This window comes from Paramormyrops kingsleyae, chromosome 5 (assembly GCF_048594095.1).
Source record: "Paramormyrops kingsleyae isolate MSU_618 chromosome 5, PKINGS_0.4, whole genome shotgun sequence".
NCBI lineage: Eukaryota > Metazoa > Chordata > Actinopteri > Osteoglossiformes > Mormyridae > Paramormyrops > Paramormyrops kingsleyae.
In genome coordinates, this window is record NC_132801.1 from 13,913,523 (window position 1) to 13,930,875 (window position 17,353).

General features: G+C 40.8%; 1 protein-coding gene across 5 annotated transcripts; it reads left to right on the plus strand.

Annotated features, from left to right (window-relative positions):
* Positions 1–221: 221 nt before the first annotated feature.
* LOC111848274 (uncharacterized) lies at positions 222–17,301 on the plus strand. 5 transcript variants are annotated; one of them, XM_023820154.2, is made up of 5 exons: positions 225–1,004; positions 6,321–6,612; positions 8,786–8,906; positions 10,358–10,428; positions 17,118–17,301. In XM_023820154.2, exons 1-4 carry the CDS (start codon positions 588–590, stop codon positions 10,389–10,391), a joined length of 864 nt encoding a protein of 287 aa, XP_023675922.1. In that variant the 5' UTR covers positions 225–587; the 3' UTR covers positions 10,392–10,428; positions 17,118–17,301. The 5 variants fall into 5 exon arrangements, with proteins under 5 accessions (XP_072568293.1, XP_023675922.1, XP_023675930.1 ...); XM_023820162.2 differs by lacking the exon at positions 17,118–17,301 and adding an exon at positions 14,436–14,985; XM_023820143.2 differs by lacking the exon at positions 17,118–17,301 and adding an exon at positions 14,431–14,985 and having other exon boundaries at positions 226–1,004.
* Positions 17,302–17,353: the final 52 nt, after the last annotated feature.

Genomic DNA, 17,353 nt, shown 5'->3' on the forward strand with positions numbered 1-17,353 from the left:
TGATTTCAGGCGTAATGTTTTCCTCGCAGTTGTAGCGTTAGGCGTCTACAGAAGCAGGACTGTCCCTCACAATGTGACATCCACGTTACTCAAACAGTCAAATTCCTGTTTGTTCATGACTACTTAACGAATATTGGGAGCATATTGCTGCAAATGAATAACGTGTTCGTGCTGTGCGTGTAATTGTTTAATGTTCCCTTTTTATCATATCCGCCTCGTTCCGTATAAAAAAGATCTAACCGACCTGTTCTGAAACGCACAGTGAGGTATATTTAATCATTGTAGACATGGGGTAATATTCGTTGGGGTTATCCCTTTAAAACGAAAGGCCCTCCCGTACTGGACAGAAAAGAAAAAACGCCCTGTTAGGGGCGCAATTCAACTTAAGACGTACGACTCGGTAGGAGGTGTGAGGTCTGTGGGCTCAGCGGAGAAGGTCGCGGAGAGAACCGTCTGCATGCGTTTAGATCAGCAAACAGTTTCTAAAACAGAATCTTATATCTAATAATTAGGTCACCGCAGCCATTGTCTATAAAGTAAAATCGATAAGTATCAGCCAAAACCAGGACGATCGTATTTTAAAGGAAATGGATGTTACCGAAATGTCTTTCGCTTTACCTGCGCTTGTATTCACGCTTCTCGCAATTATTGTAGTAAATGCGATTTTCCGTAAGACGCCTGCGCCCGACTCGCCTGCCCGGGCGAAGGATGCTGATGCTCCCGGGGAGCAGAAGCCGAGCGCAGAGCAGAAGTCCGAGCCAGAAGTGGAGGTGAATGAATCCCGGGCGGTGCATCGGACAGGAGACGACAAGAGTGCCGATGGGCTGAAAATCGTCGGAGGAAAGACAATGGGAGGAGAGGAGCACGCTGTGGAGAAAGCAGGCGCACCTGTCCCAATGCCTTCTGTGGTGGAGGACGTTGGAGTCGCAGGACAGCAGCGTAGAACAGAATTTGTCAATACCCAATTTCCCTCATGTCAACCGGGTCTGGAACCAAGCATCGAGGTAAGAACAGGCAATCCATCCCGTGCATTTGGCTGATCCGCTTCGAGACGTGAATCAAAGCTCAATGTGATGTTAACATACGCGTAGTGTTTCATTTTAACCCGAGTATGTGTCTTTCTAGGCAAAGCACGTTGACAATAAGCTCCCTAGGTGAAACTGGTTTTGTCATGTGTTAACCTCCTGTAATTTTACAAGACAATAATAAACCTTTAGTTTAAATCTTAACCCATTTAAATCCTAAAGTTTATTAATAAACTTTCTATGCGTTATAACAAATTAGTTGGCGTTGTCCATAAAAGAACTGAGCCAATGACCATTTTCACGGGGGACGTTACTTAGTTTCTAGCGCACTGGAAATATATACACATGTATAAATGAGCAAAAGTGGTTTTTAAGGAAGCTTCGATCAAAAGTGGCTAATAAGCAACAGAAACATTCGTTTTACACTATTTGGGCATTAAATTAGATTCATCTACTGTACAGGGCGGCACGGACATGTTATAAAGCTTATAACATGTCGCTCTTTGCGACCCCGTTTCGCGAATTTCTGAAGCCCTGCTGTACGTCACTCTTGGGACAATAAACAGCAGCGCTTCGCTGTGTATGTGCTATCATGGCATGCTGAGAATGAGCATGCGGGCCATTCCTTCCTTAAGTAATCAAGTCCTTTGTTAAACAGCTCAGTGTTCTCACTGACTTTCTGGATTGTTCCCAGATCGCCCGGCTTTAGCTGTACTCCTTCAATCTTCGAGAAAACTACATGGGAAAAGACTCGTTCTCCAGGCATCCGTATTAAGTTGTCTAATCTCACCAGGGTGTACACTTTGTCATTTCCTGATGCTTCCCGTATTGTGTGCGAGTCTGGGTAATTCACTGCTGCTCTTGGATTTTTTTTAATCTTTATTTCATTCAGTCATAGTCTCCTGTCTTGCAAGACAGCTGATCTAGCACTACCTGCTTCTATGGGGATAATTACATGTCTCGCTAAATCAACTTTTGCTCAGGCTCCTGCCATGGTTTTTGGCCCAAAAATGACACTGGTCAATACTTTGCTATTTTTTAAATCTGCCCCAGGTACAGAATGATGGTGGAGGAGATCTGTTAAAGCCAAACACTGAAAGGCTTCTTCTCCGCCACATAAATACAATCATCCCACCGCCGGCGTTTGAATGCCACCCGCAAAATATGTCTTTGGTGTCAGATTTAGCTTTAAACCTTTATATAGCTTCAACTTTTTACTGAGGAAAACCTAGTAAAATCATTTCACATTTGGCTTAAATCATCCATTCAAGAATGTAAGTTATTCACTTGTAATTAACAAAGCCAAGTAACAATTCCACAAATGGATTTTTAAGGAGAACTCTAGAGGTGAAGTATCTACAATGCAGAAGAAGAGATTGGCCTGTTTTAGTAGGCAGTGAACGCCAGAACATTCCTTAGCCATTAGCTGACTTTAGTGTCCTATGTTAATGTCAGCCTGTAATGGTATCTGCAGTGTTCCCTGCTGATTGGTACACCGCCTCTGACCTTGTGTGACTGGAATTTCCTTGAATTCTGCTTCCCTTTCTCTCTCTCTCATGCCAGTTGACTTGGCCCTCTGTGGTTGTACTATAACTATGCAACACCCCAGTAATCAATCTGTTTAGAGACATTGCCCCAAGAGACATTTGACCTTTTCTTATCCTCTGTTCATTTTTAATTAGACCTCGAGCCATTTAAGAAAATAATTTTGATACAACTCCTCATATTTCATTTTAGAGACCTAATTTCTATAAGTAGTATATTTAATTTAAATGTTTGTGAATAAAACTCCAGTGAAGGGAATTATTATGTATGCTTGAGAGGCACAATACATCTGTTCGTACATAGAAATGGTTAATTTTATTCAGGGGACATATTTTAAGCAAATAAATGATGCAGTACATCTGGATCTGAATGTAAGAATTATTTAAGCTGGCGAGATGTTAAAATGGGCTGCTATAAAAGTTTAACCCGTTCCAGTGTTCTAAAAGGGGATCTTTGTGTCATACAGTCTCATTCAGTGTTGATGAACGTCCTCCATAAGTGCTTGGTGGAGACTTGGTCAGCACCACACAAAAAGGGTGAAAGGGTCAGATTCCATTTTTTGCTCAAGATGCAGAAATATAGGAGGTCTTTCGGTGTGCGTAGTACTTTATTCATTATTTTTATATTTTGGTGTATGAACAACGGAAAATAGCTGAAATAATTGTGTCACAAATGAGGTTTAAATCATAAGACGCTGACACTGGATTGCCACACGCCACTGCTAAGTGCCACGAGGTGACTAAAATTCATATATTGCACTGTTTAGTCTTGCACTGCTGTTTTGTTTTGTGATCGCGTCCCCATCGTGTCCCCATGCATTTGTCCCCTGCCCTGTAACTGTGGCAGAAGAATTTCACAGTGTTTTCTTTTTGGAAAACATGTAACAATAAAACTCGAAAACTGAATGTTCATTGGGCTGTACAGGATGTAGCTGGTTTGTGGGTTTTTCTTGTATCTACTAAAGGACATGGATAGCCAAATCACGAAACCACAATTTATATTGTAATTTGCTGTGAAAAATGGTTTTAAAGTGTAAGCACTTAAGTTTTTTATTAACGGAAACATCTGGAAGTGTGTTTTGTTGCAAGAAGTCCTTTGTACAAGATTTAGTTCTATTGCAACTTAACATGCAATAGCATTAGCATATGTTTCATCCATGCCTGGTTCCCTGCTTGCTTTTCCAACCCCCTACTTGTTTTCTTGATCAGGGTCAATGAAATTGCTTTTTTTTCCTGTGAGGAGAGAGTCTAAATGCAGTGACATACCAAGTTATCTGTAGAGTTGTCATGGAATTATTCTTCCATCCATTTTCCATTTTCCTATGTGGGGTGGTGTGCTGGCACAGTGGTTAGTGCTGCTGCTTCACAGCAAGAAGGTCCTGGGTTCTGTCCCGGGTCCTTTCTGTGTGGAGTTCGCACACTTTCCCTGTTTTTGCTGGGAGCTCTGGTTTCCTCCCACGGTCCAAAAGCGTGCAGGATAGGTTGATTGGTGAGTCTAAATTGGCCCTGTAGTTGTGTGAGTGTGCATGTGCATGCCCTGTGGTGTGTTGGCGACCGCCCAGGGTTGGTTCCCGCCTGAGCCCATTGTTCCCAGGATAGGCTCCGGTCCCCCCCGTGACCCCAGTTGGGATTAAGCGGTTTCAGAAAATGGATGGATGGCTTGTGCTATGCAGGGTCAGTTGTAGGATACATGTGTGATTGATCTTATTCATTGACTAATTTTTTTGGTGGGCTCTGCTAATCTAAATCAATGGCACTGCTGGGGAGCATTCGGACGGCGCTGAGTGGTAATGGCATAATGATACGGCTCATCAGTATCGCGCAAAGCCGCAGAGTTCACTCCCACTGAAAATGGGTCAGCTGCACAGATGACTGTTTCTTCCCCTCCTACTGCAGCACGCGTTGGTTCACTCACTGCACGGATGAGCTTTTGGAGTGAGTTTCCTGATGTGAAATGCACTGAACTCAGTCTGGGAGATCTACTGAGCAGTAACACAACAGATATCTGCCGTTTTAACTCAATACTTGTGGCTTTTGAGGTCTCTGGGAAGTCATACAATGGTCGTACGACTGTCTGTCTGTTTTTCAGTGCATCCCCAAAGCCCCTGAAGCTGGAGGAGGACATTACCTTTATTTTATATTTATTTTATTTAGTAGATGCTTTTCTCCAAAGGCAACATACAAGTAAGGCACATAACACATGTAGATAAGCGAAATGGCATTTGCTCGCTAGAGAACAAAAACCACTACTTGTTAACATTGAAAAGGTTTTTTATTTTTCAATATATGGGGGTGGCAAGCTGGTTTGTCCATTCACAGGGAACAGAAACACCACGTTGTCTTCCTGACGTCAGCAGAGATTGTGGGGCTGAGTCGGGCCCCTGTCTGTGTCGAGGGTCTGGCCAACGCAGGGCTCAGGAACTGCCACCACGGTCTGACAGAGAGGGTGTTTCAGCCTGAATGTGGAGCCAGAAGAGGGGGTTTGTGGTACAGTTACAGTAGCCAGCACTGGCCTGACAGGCCATGAGGCCTATTTTACACCCAGTGCATCGGCGCCAGGCACAACCCAAGTGTCTTTGAGGCATGAGCCCAACGCAGTTGTCATTTTCCCATGCAGCACCCATGTCATTTAAATAGCAAATGTACTTGTGCCCTGAGCGCCTAATGGTGTGTCAGTCAGGTGTATTGCTGGCGCACTGCCGTTTCAAGGCAGCGGAAAGTGAGAGCAGAGAAAAGCATTTCTAGCACCTGGCAAATCTGCCGTTATAGTCACAATCCGCCAAGGTGCAAGAACACCAGGCTGTTAAAGGGAATGGAAGATCATACTCTGATTGGTTTATAGCATGTTAGGCCCCAGACACACCCATGATAACCCTTTTGGACCATGCACCTGGCGTAGCGACTATTTTTCCGCTGTTAAACTAGCAGCAGTGGGTTGGCCTTCCCTAAAAGAACTTGCCAAGGCGCTTCAGACCGTGTGTGTGTTTCTGCAGCCTGAGAGTCAGGCCTCAGCACAACTGCTGCAGTCTGGAAGGTTTTCTGTGCAATTACTGTTTAAATAATTTAAAGGACACTTCTTAGAGAGTTTCTACCTTTTCACCTGTCGCTGCTGACATTTCTGTTCATGACACGCAGAGTGCTGAAGTGTAGACCTTAATCTCACTGAAAAATGGCCAGATGTGATCTGCAAGCTTAATAATACTCCACTGTAATGTCTACAGAAAAGAAACAGAGCACAGTTTAACATGATTGAGTTAGATGCATCCATCCATTTTCTATATCTGCTTGATCTCTTCATGGTCACGGGGGTCCAGAGCTTATCCCAGAAACTACAGACACAAGGCAGGGAATAATCCAGGATGGGGAGCCATGTGTGGATGCAAACTGGCAGGTGTGAGGCAATAGTGCCAATGACAATCCCTTAATACCACTGAGGAACTTCTATTACAAGAAATCATGACAGTAGTTTGTCTTGAAGCATGGGGATTGTAGTTTTCCTGTAAATATGTTCCGAATGCATGATTACATATGTGCCAGAATCAAGAGAAATTTGTAATGCTATAAATACATATAAAGTAAGTACTGGAAATTTTAAAGCCAAACAGGAAGATATCTATCAATGTCTTGTGAATCAGTGAATCTCTGTCTTCAGTGACCAGCAGGGAAGATGAATGTCAGGACAGAAGGTAACTGTGGTGAGTCAGTGTGATTCACACACAGGCTTTTTTCCCTATGTCCATTCTAACTACAGGAATGCAGTTCAGAACCCGTGTCTGAAGTCTGCGTACCAAAATCAGTGCCTGGGCCTCAACCAACCGTTTTGAAGATGGTCAGTTCCGAAACAGTCCAGGATACAGAGACCCGAAAACCTACCGATGCGAGCAAAACAACTTCTGACCGGCAGAGGGGCTTTGTTTCGGATCCCACTGGCCATATGCAAGCCCCAGTTATGGAGCCAGAACTTGTGCCTGAAAGGGAGGTAGCCCTGGCCATGCTGGAGGAGAAGCTGGCACAGTACAGCCCAGAGGATGAGGAGGATGAAGGTGTGTACTGTAATGTGAATCTGAAAATTACCCTGTGATCTCTATCCCCTGGGTTCCCCCCTTGATGTTCTTGCAAATTTGTCTAGTCATGTGTCTCATCATCATCTTTACTCAAGTACTAAAGGCTGCACAGGGGTGTGTTATTGTACAACTACTATCACTACACTGCAGTGATCGCTCTCAGAATCTCACTAAACTTTCATGCAACTGATTAGCATCATTAAGATTTTATTTACAGACCTTTCCTGTTGCAGTGAACCTCTGACCTGGAAGTCGCTTTTCTTTAGCTGTGAAATCACCTTCAGCCTTTCCAACAGATTCATGTTTTATTTGTTCAATCTATTGGAGTCTCCTGGGGTAGCACAATCGGGGTGAGGGGCAGTGGCCACTAAAAGGCAGTGAGCTGGAAAATGTTTTTTACTTTTCCATTTTTTGTTGCCCAGATTTAAGATTAATTTTGGATTGATTTCCCCTGTATTTCCTGTAAAGTTAAAATTGGCGAGCAATAGCTTTAATGTGAATAGGAACAAAATGGAGAAATGCATCAAATGCGTGGACTGGGATACTGCAGGGTCACTGGTGCTTTCAGTCGTGCACTGGGAACGTATTACATCCATCGAGCATAACTGCCTCCTCTGAAATGCCTTTTAAGCTTTATGGGATTGCCACCTCACCAGAGACTTAGAATTAATTAAAGAGAGCTATTTTTAGTACTGCCTACATAAATAAACTTTTATTTATACTTTGGTTTATAATATTTATCTCTGTAACTGTGCAGTACAGTAACCGCAGTTCACATACAGTGTCCTCCAGCATTATTGTCACCCTTGGTACATTAATGCGAAATGGGCTGTTAAAAAAGTCTTTTTTGTTTATCCTCTTGGTCTTTCATTCAAAAAATTAACAAAAAATCCAACTGTTAATTGCGGTGAAGTAACTGAAAGGAAATATATATATATATATATCATAAAACAATTGTTTTTCTCAGTGTTATGTAGAACAATTGGCATCCCTAGAAAGTCATAGAAGTAAAATGTTAAAAAAGTATATTTCCGATCATATTTTTTGTTTTTAAGTTACTCTAAGTGATTAGGAACACATTTTGCCATGACCTTGTGTTTCACTGCAGCATACATATAACATGACACATGGGTTAAATTCCCTTAGTCATCCATCACAGACTGGAGAACACGGTAATGATGTGCGACAAAAGGCTGTTGAGCTGCACATATTGAGAAATGCTTATAAAATAGCTAGATGACTATAAATACCCATTTCTGCCATCAAGTCAATAATTAATAAGTGTAAAGCAACTGGAGATGTTAAGATTTGGCCTGCTACATGACTACCCTGTACTGTATTGACCCCATGTACTGTGAAGAGGATGGTTTGAGCAGCCAAAGAATCTTGAACAATGACAGCTGGAGAATTGCAGATGGTAGTTGTGTCTTGGGGTCAGAAGGTCCCCAGAACTATGATTAGATGCCACCTACATGACCTCAAGTTGTTTGGGACATTTGCCAGAAAAAAAGCTTCTGCTGACATCAAACGAACTCAAGTGCCGACACGGTACCAGATATTACTGGAATTTTGAATGGGACAAAGTCCTATGGTCATTTGAGACAGAGTTTTTAGCAATAAACTCTAGATGTGGGTTTGGCATATACAGAATGATCTGCAGAAAAGTACCTCATCCCCTCTATGAAGTATGGTGGTGGATGTTTAATGTTGTGAGGCTGTTTGTCTGCCAAAAGCCCTGGACAACTTGTTAGGTACATGATATCATGGACTTCATCAAGTACCAAAACATATTAAATGAGTACCTGACTTCCTCTGGACTGTGATTGGATCTTCCATCAAAAACCTCAAAATCAGCACAAAAAAATCGCTCAGTGGATCTTGAAACCTGAAAGATCTAGTGAGATTCTGTGTGGAGGAATATGGGCTCATATCCCTTGCTGTGTTCTTTAATCTCATTAAGTATTATAGGAGCATAAGCAGAGGTGTTACCTTGGGGTAACACCTATTATTTTACTTCAATCTGTTATATTTTGAATAAAAAATCAAGAGAATGAGCAATAACGACTTCTTTCATTTCACTGTTATTTATCAAGGGTGCCAGTAATTCTGGGGGACACCGTAATTATGAAAATTGATTTTCTTTCTTTGTTAGATTTAGTGGCAGCAGGTCTGGAAAGTGAGGAGGACCTGCCTCTGAAGTATGCTCTCGGGAAGCTGAGAAGCAGCCAGCTGGAGGAGATGATGACCAAAGAGGAGCTGGAGGAGGAGCGGAGGTCAGTGTGAGCTGCCAGTGCTGAGGGAACAGCCACATGAGTTCAGACGATCATCCTTGCCCTTCTCCTTTCTGTTTTCAGCTGAATTTCTGTGCTGTCTTTCATCTCACCTCTAATGCAAGAACCGAGATTAGGTTGCAAAAGGCGTTTTGCTAACTGGTGCAATTCATGCTGCACATTTCACATTACCTAAGTGTTTCTTTACATGTTAGATGCTGCAGAGCTCCAAGCTAATCTGATGATTTATTGCATCTATTGCTATTTACAAAAAACTTTATTCTGACACGAGAATAGGATCAGTCACTCGAAAGAGACACTGAAGGGACATAATCCCAACAAAATGAGTACATGATTTTTGTCTCATGACCATTGACAAAGATGTCAGATGATTTCTTTGACCTTTAAATACTATGGCGCAAGCAATGTGATCCGGATAAATTCTCCTTTTAAGCTTTGCAACTTCCTCCCTTCCTTTCAGTTATCCTCTTATTTCTATTGCTTTATTAATGTAATTATGAAAACAAATACGAAGTTTTTTTGTGAGTCTGTGTTTACACACAAACCTAGGACAGAGAGTTACTCCTTCAAATGTCTCAGATTTCCTTAGTCAAATTCAAGGGAGAGACCTGGTTATTGTCTTCTGGGAACCCGTATTTGTGTTTGCAAGCTAATGAAGAGACTGGGGTATGATGTACAGACAGATATAGTCAAGCCCTAGTGGCTGGAACATGAGAGAATGATTGGAGCTTAGAACTACCAAGGGAGATTGAATCATGTACCTAAAATAACACCAGCCTTGTTGTGGAGAGGCAAGTAGAAGCCCAAGTAAGGTCAAAAGGGACTGAGCCCTTGTATTTCTGTGGAATTTCTTAATATTAACAAGCTGTGTGATGTCATCACATTTTGCTCAATAGTGGATTTAAATATCTCTTCACAGTTTTCTGCGGTAGTTAGTTAGCTTGCCTTAAATGGGTTGTTTTTCTAATTTCAAGTACAAGTCACAATTTTTGTGCATTTAAGTAGTGTTACTTTATGTGTTATTAGGTAAAAACTTCATGAATCGATTTATTTGGTAATTTGAAGAAGGCTGAAAAATTACATTACCTGATAATTTAAGAACTATCTGTGCTTTGTCCTTTCATCATTGCTGGCTCACGTCCAAGGCCTTCATCTCAACCCCTCCAAAAAGCACAGACAAAATGTCTATTGTGCTCACATTACGTTGACAGAAAGTAGAAAGGTAGAGAGATGAGACTCTTGTTAAGGTGAATTCTGAGTGTTTATATACTGGAAGTTAACATATCCTGCATTAAAGGGTGAATGTACTGTCGCATGTTGATTGGGACAAGAGGACCACTATGTTGGGAATATCTGACACTGAACACCTTCAAGCACGGTGTGACTCCACAGTGTGACCTATGTCATGACCTTTCCCTGCCTTTATTTTTCAGGATAGAGTTCACAACTGATTTTACTTCTCTTTAACCTACAAGGACAAGCAGTGTGTTTTAGAAAGCCCTTGGTAAGGTATACATTTCCTTCAATCCCGATCCTCCACATAGTTACACACTCCCAGCACGGACACTATGCCCTGGTTACCTTCCAAATGCCACCAGCCCCGTCACCCCAGCCCCCTGGCCTGGCACGGACGCTCCCTAACCGCGCTGAGCGCAGTATACTGGAGCCACGCCCATTCTCATACTTACACCATGATTGTGATGTGTCCCCTACAAACAACCAGCTCCTATTAAAACCTCATTTAATACTGCACTTGAATATTCATTTTAGTACCATGCTGGCATGAAGAAACTGCAATTCATGGACAGCGAAAAGCAACCTCTTTCCATATCATTTGGACTGCTGTACTGGACATGGGAATCAGCAGGCAAAAAACCATCCACAGGGTGGACTAGAGAGATCAGACTTGAATCTGAACTACATTCTATTATTGTTTTTCAAAAACTTATATTCCCTTATTTGTTATTTTGGAAAGGTGTTATTTTCTGTCGTGCACCATCTCTACATTAGGGTATTGACTTCTTTTTACAGTCATTTATATAATATAGGCTCTACTGGAATATTGAACTTAATTGCAGACAAATCTTCACTATTCTTGTGCCTATATTTTGATTTTCCGGGTCAAGTAAGACAAATACTGATGCATGTGGTCTGTGTCCAATACCAAGTTCACCAAAGCTGTGTTTCTCACTGCGGTGATGCCAATTCCCTTCTGTACACTGTGGCCTGTAACAGTACAGATCATATCAGCTGAAGTCCAGGGCCTACAGGCCTGGCAGAATATGGGTCAGCGCCTCCATAAACGCTGAAGGCTGTTGGTTGATGACAGGGTCCTTTGGCCTGTTTTCCACTGTCTCAGTTTGACAGCACTCAGCTATTAGGAAAATAACAGCTCAGACATATGTTAAATGCAGCACATTTCTGCTGCATTACCAGCTGCTCTTCCCTGTAGTTCTGTCTCTGGCGGATGAAGCTTTGCTTCAGGTTCCATTCCTCTCCTACTGCCTGCTGTTTTCAGTCCATTTTCAGCTCATTTTCACACTCCTGTAGCTCAGGCTTTTCTTTAAAGTGATATTTAGGCAATTACATATAGTGTGTGAATTTACTTAGCACCTGCAATATTCCCTCAAATTTAAAGTAAAAGATTTATCAAAATCTCTATTGAGTACTTCAGTGGCGTAAATTAAAGTGAGGCTGGAAGATTAAAATGATTTTTTCCTCCAAAAAAATGTGTTTCATGTTTTTACATTATAGTCAGTAATGTAAAATCACCCAACTAGACACTTTTCCAGATACATTCACCATAATATGTAATTCTGTTGCAACAGTAGTAATACACAGTTCCCTAAATATCACAGGCACATATATTACATTAAGTCTATGTAAAATTAATACAGTAGTAACAAATTTAGTGAGCTAGAGAGAAGCCAGAGGTTTCATTATGGCTGCAGGCCAGATTAGTGAACAAAAGTGGTGGTGGTCAGAAAATGTTTAAAATGTACCCTTTGTGAGACTTTTGAGTCCTTTTTCATTGTTGCACGGCCCCCTCTTCAGGCTGATGCTATGTACTGCATGGCCGCTCGTTCCTTGCGCTTTTCCCAGCTTTGATATATTATTCTCAATACTTTTTCCATGTACATATATAACACATATGTGCTTAATGTGTAGAATTAACACATTACACTTACACATGGCTTTTCAATCAGCTTGGCTATGAAATGGGTAAAGTTTTCTCATATATATTGTATAGTATGTTAATCGTTACCAAAAATTCCAGAAGAATTCGTAATCCTTATGAGCTTAGGAGTATAGTGTAAGAAGACACTGCATGATACCTTTGTTGAGAAACATGAGGTGGTACATCATCGTTACTCTGAAGGGAATTGCACATTGGTGTAATTTTTCAGGCAAGAATAGCCAGGCAAGAAACATCAGTAAAGGGCAGGTGAATAATAGCAACGCCGGCCTCCTCCACCCTTACCTGCTGTCAGATAAGCGACCTGGGGAGGGTGCTGATGGATCCTGACATGGGATTTGAGCCCAGCAGCACCATGGCTAACAGGATTTATGGAGGAATATATGCAGTGTGTTGCATTTTTATGCCTTTTCTTTAGCTTCCAGTTAACATTTTCTACTTTCACTTTATGCATCTCCTCTAATAGTCATACATTTTGTGTCCTAGCAGAAAATGCTGTTCAATCCTAAGCGTGGGGGACTTGGCATCAGTCTCTGGTCCCTTTATTTCTTTCATTTGGCTATGACCAGCCTCTCTCCTCCTTAGTCATGTGACTCTGTTAGTCATGTGACTCTGTTCCTAGAGCAGTGGTTCTCTGGTTCTCAGTCCTGTTCCAGGCACCCCACCCCTCCAAATTGTTTGCATTCCAACCCTACCTTAATCAGGTTTATATGATCTGTGTATTTGACTGGTAACCTCCCTATTGACATATATATAGAAACACAATATGTTAGGTTGCTGTATTAACCAGCTTTTATATTACATGATATTTAATTAGATTCTGTACTGTATAAGTGGTTGGAATATGGATTTTATACGGTATATTTTTCACCAAATACTCGTTAGGAAAAAGAAAACTGAGATCACTAATCTTAACCAGCTTTAACTAGTAAAGAGAAAAGATGTACAGCAGGTGGCCAAATGAAACCTGGCAAACTCTTCTGTAATAATAAGTGTATTCAGCCTGAAGGCAAGTGGGAGAGGAGTGTTATAACAGAAAACCACAGCCTCTCCTTATCATTACAAAAAAATGTACCAATCGTTATTAAAACACTGAGTTCTTGATCTGCTCTGGACTCAAGCACGTCAAAAAGAGGAGGGGTTGAAATTTCAGGGGGGCAATACTCTGCAGCTTAAATTAAGAACTATTTTAACATTGGTAAATACTATATTACTTCTGTTTTGAGTTCAGTATAAATCTGGTTAACTCTAGATTTAAACTTCAGTGTAAAATTGTCAGTACCTATGTTCTATAGACACTTTATGCCCTAAAAAAATACTTTCCTTCCAATATCAGAGTCGTTGAGGCCTACAAGTTATTGTGGAAATTAATGTCTGTAGTCTGCAAAGCAATTTGTAAGGCTTTTGTACTTAATAGTGAAACTTCTCAGGAAACTGTCCAATTGGAATAGGAAGTCTCAGAAAGCCATACAGCAACACACATGAATCTGGAGGTCCTGCTTCAGCATTCATGACTGGGAAAGCATCCAGGTTAACATTCATTACTGGGAAAAACTGGACATATATGTCTAGATAGCAAACTAAGAACCACAGCTCACAAATGCTCATTTCAGGTTTGCAAAACACCTGTAGGGCTTGGGAACAATGTCCTATAAAGAGATTAATCAAAAAATTAAGCCTAATTATATCTGGCAACAAAGCACAAATGCTGAATTTTAGAGTAATTGACAAGCAATTTACAGGTTCATCCGCTTTTTTAAAACTGAAAGTGCCAATAACTTTTATCAGCTTTTGTATATACTTGAGTTTTGTTGCTGGGCAGTTAGGAATCTGATGAAAAGTGGAAAAGGGATTTGATGAATAACAATGAAATACACGTACATTTACATGCAAACCTACACAAACTGCCCCAGCTTATGGTTTTCCGTGCTACCAGGCAGAGGCAGAGGAAGCTGAGCTGGTTCTGAGCTCAACCATCACTATTACTGAGGTATATTGCATCCCGCTCTTGTGATGCATGAATGCTCTGGAGATGAAGGTGGGTCTGGCCAGCCTGGGACAGGCATTGCTGACGGGCTGCTGTATTCCACGAAATCCATATACTCACAGCTCACCATTCTTCTGCCATATGACATGGGTAACTCAGCATGTGACACATGCCAGATTGCATTGCAGCCATGCTTGGGATGCCACCATTAACCACACCAGAGTACATTCCTGCCCCTCCATCTGAACTGTATCATTTTTCTGAGCATTTTCTTTTTTTGGTCGAATTCACTAATGCCAAAGATCAATGTTTTTTACTTTCAGAGCAGAAGAGTGAGAAGAAATCAACCAAGAACCTTTTTTTTTTTGAGAACATTTCACCTAAGAAGAACCTTGAGGACTTAAAACAAACCAAGCTCAGAATTTTTCATTGATCATCTGATTACATTCTTTTTCTTTTTTTTTTTAAATGCTGCTTATTAGACTTTTCTTCTATATAGGTGTATAAAGGTTAAGGGACAGTTTTATACATTGGTACTCAAATGACAAGCATTTTGCTGCTTTGTTAGGTAACTCTTCTTTTCCACAATAATATTTGTGGAATATATTTCCACAAAAAGCATCAGACACATGTATCATTGTATGTTAGGTGCACATTTCTGGTTCACACAGAAACATTGTTACAATATTCTGGGACCGCTCTCAGTAGTAAATTAGCAAAAAAGGTTTTAGTGATGTATGTACTGTACCTGAAATATCTCACTTCAGAATTGAGTCTCTTTTACTATTTACTTAAAACTTCAGTCCCTTTTATAAAAAAAAATGACAGAAAAACAAATGTTTCGCTTTTGCAAATACACATTAAAAGTGGTTCTATTAGCTTTTATGTTTTCTTTTTTTCATCTTATGAATTTAATACCTGCCTTGCTTGTCATGGGTAAATGCATCTTCCATTATTAAAACCACAAGACAGTCAAGACATCAGTAATAAACCATAACTGGGTCGTAGATTATAAAAATATTTATACATTTTCACTTCTATCTGGTTGCCAGAATTATTCAGGTTAGAACATCTTTGTGGTTATCAGAATGGATCTCAGTTCAAAATGCAGTCTAACTGTTTATTAGGAGTTTATTATTTAAGTAGTTTATTACATAGTAAATGAAGTACAGTCCTATAGTTAATACTATGTTTTGTATAAATTACATCAGACTTTGAAAGCCGGTGGTCTTTAGAGAAGGATTCGCCATTTACAATGAGAGCCACTTCTAAACAGAAAATAATCTGGGGAACTAGGTGCTTAGTCCAATCCAAAGTTAAATCAGCTGGGGTGGGTGGGAGAGAAGTAAAGGCTGCCAACCTGGGGGAGTTAGCAACAGGTAAAACTTGCCCACCAAATTAATTCTCCTTTCACATCCACTCTGCGACATGTCGCAACGCTCATCGTCCGAAGCAAACTGAAATTCCTTGCAGTGCTTCAATGTATACATATATGAGCAAAATACAAAACCTAAAGAAACATAACTGATCTTATTTCTAAAAAGTGTTCTGCGAGCTACTCATTGGCTCCCTGCGAACAACTGGCAGCTCATGGGCAGCACATTGGCAACAACTGCTTTAGAATATGCAGACTCAAGACAAAGCCTCTAAAAAAGCTACCCGGCCTCTTGGCAATCCAGCAGCGTTAGCAGGGGTCCAGCTGGAATTGCGAGAGATCAGGCTGGAGATCAGTCTTCAGACATGGGAGACCAAGCTTGTATCGTGTGCAAATGAATTCAGGCAGTTCGGGTCCTAGCTGATGTGGCTCCCTAGCCGAGCAGCACCGCCGGGGTCCTCTGTCCAAGGCGAGCTGAACCTGGTAGGCAAGTCGGCACCCCCTCAGAAGTTGGCGTCATAGGTGGCCATCTATGTTGCCTGTAGGATTGACAAGCCCTAAATTCAAGCATGAGCCATGACTGCCTAATATGGAATTTAAGCCCAAACCGGGATTGTTTGTGTGCTACTCTGACGTTTTTGTCAGAAGAAAATACCGCAACGATTTGAAAAAGCCTTTAAACGTTCAAGATGGAAGAAAATATATTTCCATTATAAATAAACTTCACAGTATGTATTGGAATCTTTTAGAAACTTCAGACTGGAAATTCACTCAACTGCTGCAAATGCAAGTTTCCAGTGAAATGGAGTAAATCAAACATAACTGGTCGCCAGCAGTGATACTGTAGAACTCTTGTCCGTTCTAATTGTTCAGTTACTTTTGGACTATAGACACCTGCTTCATACTGTGACATTAATATTTAAAAAACGAGTGTTACAGTGTGATTATTAACATACCATCCACTGCACTTACTCAGTATCATTTATTTAAGTTACATGACTTAACGGATGACCTGAAACCTCTTTGATTGGGTAAGCGCATCATGTAAGACTAGTTAGATTTCACACCAATTTCACTGACCAAAATTAAACGAACTTTGACATATTACATTTTTATAGGTTTGCTCTCATACCATGTCAGGCCCTGATAATGGGTTACATATCATATTTATGGATCTTGGAGTGTAAGAAAGGATAGATTGCCTCATACACCCCATATTCATCCATCTCACATCCCTCTTCCATGGCTGCTTACCTAGAAAGGAGCCTGGATGCAAGTTGCCCATATTCAGCATTAACCATTTATTGCTTAAACCTACCTCATTCATACAATATTACTGTTTGCTATAATTTACACCATTTCTCACATGAGCCATAACACTTCTGTGTCATTATGTGCTTCAATAATGCCTCATGAGGTACAGAATGCAGTTATTCGTTTACATTAATATTTAATTTGTTTCATAGCTATTGATTGTAATTCAATGGGCATGTTGCATGAAGGGAGGAGGTCTACCTCTTTCTCCCAGTGAATGAAAATAGAAATACACAGAGTGTGTGTGGACTTTTGTATTAGTGGTGGGATAAAGAAATTTAATAATAACATAAATGTAAATGATCTCTCTGTGTGTTTCAGGGTGCAGAGAGATCAGCTGGCTGGCATCTTTCAACTGCTGCGACAGAAAATGGAGATCTTTGGTCATGTGACAGAAGGAGACATAGACGAACAGCTCAAACTGTACTCCCTCTAGATACAGTGCAATATAACTTAGGGTTTTTTCTTCATTATGTATAATTATTAAAGTACGGATTTCAGATTTGCTTTTAACCTTTTTATTGATCCTCAAGCAACCTGATCACTATGTTTTTGAA

Bases quoted from the DNA above. Each gene is read 5' to 3' on its own strand.
- LOC111848274 (XM_072712192.1), top strand. From the start codon at position 588: ATGGATGTTACCGAAATGTCTTTCGCTTTACCTGCGCTTGTATTCACG. The intron at 6,613-8,785 runs GTGTGTACTGTA...TTTCTTTGTTAG, and splicing joins AGAGGATGAGGAGGATGAAG to ATTTAGTGGCAGCAGGTCTG. The intron at 8,907-17,117 runs GTCAGTGTGAGC...TGTGTGTTTCAG, and splicing joins GAGCTGGAGGAGGAGCGGAG to GGTGCAGAGAGATCAGCTGG.